At 43.3% G+C, this 7,204-nt stretch overlaps 1 protein-coding gene across 1 annotated transcript; it reads right to left on the bottom strand.

Annotated features, from left to right (window-relative positions):
• Positions 1-366: 366 nt before the first annotated feature.
• hmx3b (H6 family homeobox 3b) lies at positions 367-5,794 on the bottom strand (the record flags this gene model as incomplete). Its single annotated transcript, XM_079577264.1, has 2 exons — positions 5,375-5,794; positions 367-1,043 (listed from the first exon to the last, which is right to left on the bottom strand). The coding sequence occupies exons 1-2, from the start codon at positions 5,697-5,699 to the stop codon at positions 367-369; spliced, it is 1,002 nt and encodes a 333-aa protein (XP_079433390.1). The 5' UTR covers positions 5,700-5,794.
• Between the last annotated feature and the right edge of the window lie 1,410 nt (positions 5,795-7,204).

Here is a 7,204-nt window from a genome sequence, read left to right as displayed (position 1 = left end):
TCAACTTGATCGATATGAGGGGGCGTGGCCTAGCCGAGAGGGCGTGGCCTAGCCGTTTTCTGGTGGGACTATGAACATATTTATCGCACCAATAAAGTCAAGCCAAAATCGGGTCCACATGAATGTTTTTTCATACCTAATTGTTCAGTAGAAGCGAAAAACGGCACTCGTTAGCTCAAGTAGCATGTAGCTAATGTTAAGCTAATGTCTGTTTTTTAAGTATTTATAGGCTGTTGAACCATTTCCCTGTGAGGTTAAGAGGTTAAAGTAATTTGAGGAAATGTGAGAAAGCTCAGTTACTTCTCTTCTTTGTTTTCCCTCTGCTTTGAACATGACCATATAAGGGAAGCCCCTCCTCTCTCCTCTTCAGACCGGCCTCAGCAGCGGCAGGTGGTGGGAATAGAACATGTGGTGGTGAGGAAACCCCAGCAGGCCTTGTGCTGCTGTTGTTGTCACAGTCTGACCAGAGGTGGCGCTGCTGTCCTGCTGTCCACCACCACCTCCACCGCTGCCCTCGTGGTACAGGATGGGCACCCGCACGATCCTCTGCGCGGACGCGGCGGCGTGGCTCAGGTTGGCCGCCTCCAGCTCCGCCGCCAGCTGCCTCTTCCACTTGTTCCTCCGATTCTGGAACCAGATCTTGACCTGCGTCTCGGTCAAGCGCAGCGACGCCGCCAGGCCCGCCCTCTCCGAACTGCTCAGGTATCGCTTTAAGTCGAAAGTCGATTCGAGCTGGAAGACCTGGCTCCGGGAAAACACGGTGCGGGTCTTCTTCTTGCGGCACTGCGTTTTGGAGTCCAGTCCTTGTTCCGCGTCGGCCTTCGAGCTCCTCCAGCAGCAGCTCTCCGAGTCCTGGTCCTGGTCGGGCTCCGGGTTTGAGTTTTGCTCGGGGTTTGGGACGTCTTCCTTGGGCTCGTCGGGGTCGCTGTCGTCCAGGGTGATGTCATCGTCGTCGTGCGGGTCCGGGTTTGGCGGTTTGGGCGAACACGGAGAGCGTCGGTCCGAGAGTGGAGACAGGTCTGAGGCGACCGGCTTTTCTGAACCTGGAGGAAAGAGAAACGTTTTAGAGGGTTTCAACTTGGTTTGTGGGTAATATCTCTGTGAGGGCTGGACCTATCCACGTGAAACAAAAACCCTCACAATGTCAGCGTCTTCTCTCTCAGCATTTATGAACTAAGGAGAAAAAGAGGAGACGATATTCAAAGTTATGGGCTTGATCTTGGTCAGATGGAGGGACTTTTGGCCAGAAGATGTGTGTAACAGGTGTGTAAGTCATTGGATTCACAGGTTTGTGAATCCAATGACTTCCAAATAATGACCGGGGAAAACATTCTTTCTTTCCAAAACTGAGATACCTGAGCAGAGACTATTTATCGGTCTCTGCTCGAACTGAAATTACACTTTGACCATCTAGAACAGGGTAGGTCGTTTTCTTCATTGTAAAAAAGACCAAGGGCCGGACCTGCTAATTTTAGGCCAAAGTAAAACACCATTTTCTTCAAATGCCAGCGTTGTCTGTACATGATTATCGCCACACCGTTACACGACACCAGTCTGGTATCGGGGAAAAAAAGTCTAGGTTGTACTGATGTCTAAAGCAGGCACGGAAAAAAAAAAAAACAGGCTCTGATGCCGTTAGTCCAGGGACAACATTAAAGGAACAGGCCACTATTTTTCCATACTGAGATATGTTCTTGCCTGAGCTTAGACGAGTTGATGTGTACTTCTCTGGTCTTTGTCACTTGGCCTCTCCCAATGTGTTCCTATGGCTCCAAACGGGGTGAAGTGGGAAGCTACCAAGCTCTTCCATGGGCACAAAGACCAGACAGGTACGGATCAACTCGTCTAAGCTCAGGTAAGAACATATCTCAGTGTGGAACAACGGTGGTCCTTTAAAGGAAGAGACTTTGTTGTTTCAGCTCAAATCAAATGATTTGTTTTTCACATTTTTTTTTTCCTATTATATCAGTTTCTTGTCCAATGTTTGCTCCATTTCACCCAATTTTTTGTGTCTTTCTTATTTTTCCCAATTTCTTGTTTTCACAATAGTTTTTTCCTTTTCACTCATTTCCCCAAATTCATTCCCTATTTTAACATGATTTCCCCTTATCTTTAGCCACATTTTTCCCCAAAAAAATTATTCCCCAAGCTTCACACATTTCCCGTCACTGGAGATGAACCCGACATTGTAAATGTGCAGATTTTCCAGACGTTATTGTTCAGTTTTCTGGTTCTAGACGACACATATTTTAGTATCGGTATCGGTTAAAGCATCGTTCAGATATTGAGCAGTTCCCAGCCCTAAACGTGAGCTAACTGTGTGTTTTGTTTAGACATTTTGAAAGATTTGACCTCTGATTTGTGTGATAAAATCATCTTCAAAATCATTAAAAACGATCCTGAGGGCCAGAGCTTCTATGCTGGAGGACATAGAAGACTAGAATTACCTTTGGATCTCGGTAAAATTAAAATGACCTTCATGGCCATTCACACAGGAAAAAACAGAGTCAGCAAAAAATGTCCCATGACCTCGATTTTGCATCACTAATATTCCTATTTTTTGCTCTATATTGTGCAGCCCACACTGAGGATGGCCTAACAAAGCTGACAGACGGATCTGCAGCCACACAAAGACCTGTGCGGATGATTTCTCAACATCACAGAGCGGGAGACAGAACGCGCTGGTTATGGAGATGAAGCTCACAGATTGTACAGTTTCTGCCACTGACGTTCATGTTTCTGCTTGTGTTTGTAACAAAGAAAAAGAGAAATGTACTTCACTTCCTCCCACTCCTTTTCGAGTTTATCTACAGTGTAACGTATATATGGAAGCATGTGGAAATGTCATGAATGCAAAATAGACGTGTGTATGATATGTAATGTACATTGAACTCAGAATAATCAATCAATCAATCAATCAAACATGAGAAATGAAACTTTTCTAATATAGCAGAAAAGGCCGACAATATATATATTTTAATCTGCTCTGGTCATATAATTCCAGACTATATAAAGCTTTGGAAAAACAGCGATACTTTTATAGACCGACTGATTCACAAAGGGCTAATATTTGTGAAACTTCACCTTGAACATTCTTTTATTTGTGATTTAATTTCGGAAAATTAACAAAACCGTCGCCAAATATGATTTTTGTTGGTGGTTTAACATTATTCAAAGGTCTGTGGTTAAGTTATAGTTAATAAAACCCATTTTAATAAATTAAATGCATCATTCCTAAACATTTATGCATCTTTACCTTTTTTTTTTTTTTTTTTTAACCATTTTTAAACCTCAATCATGCGGCCCATCCCTGTGTCTGGTTAAGACGAAGGCGATAAGGTTAGGAAAGAGGTTTGATGTTGTTTTAGAGGTTTTCATTTAAACATATCTATGGGATGATTAACCAGTTCCCTGCCATCCACCTCCTGTAAGTTGTGTTTTACTCACACACATCTTATTTTCAGAAACGGCAGGGTCTTAGCTTTCAAATGAAGCATCGCACTGGCCTATTGGCAATTACTGACTATGCGGACGCTGTTTATTTTAATACTTATGATACAAACCTCAAACCTCTTAATGTTTTCTGTCCAATTGACTGCGGAATTCTTCCGCAGTCAATTATTGGTTTTCATGTTCTTTATTATTATTCCTCTTCCATCTTTTTCCCGATTTTCTCCAGCTTTCAGCACCTTCATGCTTTGTGCAATTTATGCAAGTTATGCATCAAAATGTTCCGCATGTTGAGGAGAAGGTGCTATTACTTTTGGGACTTCTGCAACTTATGTTTTTTCCGCAATCGGCCAAAATGTCGGAGATTTTTCCCATTGACTTATAATGGGGCTGCCGCAAATCCATGCTTTTCTGCACTTTTTTCTGCATTTTATGCAATTTCTGCACTTTGTGCATGTTCAGCTTCTGCAACTTGTGGGTTTTGAGAAAAAATTGTCCTTCTGCAGATTTCCAGTTTTTTTATACAGGAGTTTGAAATGTTTGCATTAGTGTGTATGGGGGAATCCAGCCAATGGGGAGACTCCAGGACTTTCAGCCATTTGTGCAGCTTCTGCCAATCAAGCACTGAGGCCATTTCAACAGTTTGACCAGTTTATGGAATTTAAAAAGTTTATGCAATATTAACAATTTATGCAAATTAACCACTTTATGCATTTTAAACCGTTTATGCAACTTAAGAGTTTATGCCATTTAGGATTTATGAATTTTAAAGAGTTTATGCAATTTACACAATTTATGCAAATTAACCCAGTCATGCATTTTACCACTTTATGCAGTTTATACAGTTCATGCAACATGACATTTTATGCATATTACCAGTTTATGCAAATTAGATTATGCAAATTAACCACTTTATGCAATTTGATCAGTTTATGCAATTTCTGCATTCGCTTCCCGCAATTCCGCAGTCAATCGCAATGGCGCAGCCATTGCATTTCTAGTTTACAACCATATTTGTCCCTTATACTTCATCCTGCCCTCTTAGATACTCTCAATATCCCACACAGCTGCCTGGAGGTCCTTCTCCTTTGATTGGAATCATCTGCCTGTATCACTGAGGTCTTTATCAACCTTTGGTCCCTTCAAAATGTCTCTTTTTGTTTATCTAAAAAACTGAATGCCACTGCTTGTAGTGCACTCTTGGTTGGAATAACATTATAATTTTTTTTTGCTGCTTTATTTGTTTTTCTATTGTAAAAATTATCGTAAATTCTGAGATCTTCGTGTGAGCTGGAGATATATCTGAGTCTTTAATGTCTGTCTGTAACTGTCTGCTTGTCCTGTGTTGTCCTGTGCAGTGTTCAGTGTTTAAATGTTTTGGTCCCCCTTGAAAACGAGATGCTGCATCTGAAGGGGTTTTCCATTTATGAAATAAAAAAAAAAAAATGGCTCTGAACAAAAAAAAAACGACAAAAGCAATGAAAACGCGATTAAAAAAACAAACAGGCAAATAAACGGCAAGAAAGCGACGAAAACGCACCAACAAGACAAAATGTTTCTATCAATTTTGTAGGTCTTAGCTTTCAAATGAGGCGTTACACTGGCCTATTTTAGATTTGGGTAAAGCTGAACTGGAGAAAATGCGCTCGGTTTAGAAATGTATAGATGGTGTGTGCAGTCATGAAAAAGTGTTACAAAATGCAGCTCATTTTTCGGCTGCTGAATCTGAGTTTATCACGCAAAGAAAATAAACTATGGTGATATTACAAAACGCGGCTCTACAAAAGCCTTTACATTTTCAGGATTCAATTTCTTACTAACAAGATTATAGCATAAAAAGGTTCATTTATGCTAGAACGAGCCAATGTTTATCTAAGAGATTTATAAAGGCCGAAACCGTTTACGCATCGTCGTATTTCCGCACCTGTGCTCCTGAAGTGATGCCCGAGCGCGTAGGGGTACCACCACGCCGCCGCGGCCCTGTCCAGATACTGCCCCGGGAGCGCGAGCCTGTGCCCGGGCAGCTCCAGCCGCGGGAAGGGCAGGTCTCCCCTGACGCCGAGCCGCGAGAAGAACGCGCCCTCGAGCCCCGCCGCTTTGACGGACGGCGCCGGGAAACTCCGCCGCTGCTGCTGCTGCTGCTGCTTCGCCGGCGCGGGTCCGTCCTCGATGTTCAGCAGGTTCTTGATGGAGAAGGGCGAGTCTTTGGCGGAGGTTTGGCGAGTCTCCCGCGCGTCAGGGTCTGCCATGGCCGGCGCGGATCAACATCCAACAACGCGAACGGGCGAGATTGGAGTGTGTGGGGGAAAGGCGGAGAGCCGTGCGTAAAGTTAACGTCAAAGTTTTTGGCTTGAAGCTGCGCGTAAAAATAATGTATCACGCGAAATTTGGCTTGAGAAAGATGGAACGGCGATGTATTCCTGGTTAAAAGCGTTTAGGGGTGCGTAAAATGTCAAATTTGCTGTAGGAAAAACATTTACAGCAAAACGCGGTGTGGATTGGAAGTCGCAGCGGTGCGTAAAAGTTCAAGTTGACGTAACAAATGTGGGACAAATGTAGAATTATTCCTGGTTAGAAGTGCGACTGTAAACCCACAGTAAGAGGAAGAAATTGGCTCAAAAGGTCATGCGTAAAGTGTCCCGTTTGTAAACCGAAGACATGGTGAACAGAAATAGATGTAGTCCTTGAAGTTTAGGCTACGTGCGCAAAAGGGAAAACACTTCTGGCGCGTCAGTGGTGAAGTATCCGTGCAGACGTGGGTTCAAATGCTAAACAAATTGGAGGAACGTCAGAAACAGCCCGGAAAATGAGCATGAATTGCGTAAAAATTGAGCTGTAAGCGTGCGTAAAAAGCAGAAAATTCCCTTAAGCCTTGGAGAGCCCCCTGTTTAGCGCGTACTGGCTTGGGAATACTGACTCCTTCCTCCTATTCTTTGTAAAAACGTCCGTATTGGATCCTCTATTGGGCAGGTGCTGCAGCGAATGGCGTTGGAGAGACGAGAGCGGAGGGATGTGATGCGTAAAAGAAAAGGCCGAGCCACTAATCGACCAATTAGAAACGTGAGGAAAGAGTCCAGTTTTTTTTTTTAAAGGGGCGTGCTCGATCAGCTGTCCGGGGAATTGGATTAAACGCACTGATATTATCGCCAATGCGCACGGGGAAAGTGAGATGGAGCGGGAGGAGAGGATCCGCTCCTAATTGAGCGCTTTTACGCACGAACAAAAAGGGGCCTCGATGTGATGCCAAGGCTTTTTCAACGCACGGAACCGGTCAATACGGACACGTTTCGTTACCAGTTTTTAAATTTGGAGCTAAATTAAATGGATGAATGGAGTTTGTCGGTCAGTCTTGCTTAAAATGCTCGTTTTTTATCGGAGATTTCCACAAAGCGCTTGACGCATTTGACTGTAGACGTGGGTTTTTGTCGCTCTTCCCAAACATTACGCACTTATTCAACGACAGAATGGCAAGAAACAACTGTGGCTAAATTAGATCCAAATTTTGATGCGTTATGATAAACATTTGTGTCATTTCAAGACGGAAATCGTGCGTTGATGTACGTTTACGTTGATGTGTGCGTAAAAACGGATCACCCAACAAGCTCAATCCAATTTACTCCCATTTTATTTTACAAATGAGCCGAAATTAACCCAAGAATTATCTCCACCTGCAAATCATAGCTCGGGCTTTTAAGCAAATTGAATCAACCCGCTCCGTTGTGTAACATTAATTTGGCTCAATAAGACGCCACAT

The sequence above is a fragment of the Gobius niger genome (genome assembly GCF_951799975.1).
Source record: "Gobius niger genome assembly, chromosome: 19".
Lineage (NCBI taxonomy): Eukaryota > Metazoa > Chordata > Actinopteri > Gobiiformes > Gobiidae > Gobius > Gobius niger.
This window is presented reverse-complemented; position numbering and strand designations above follow the sequence as displayed.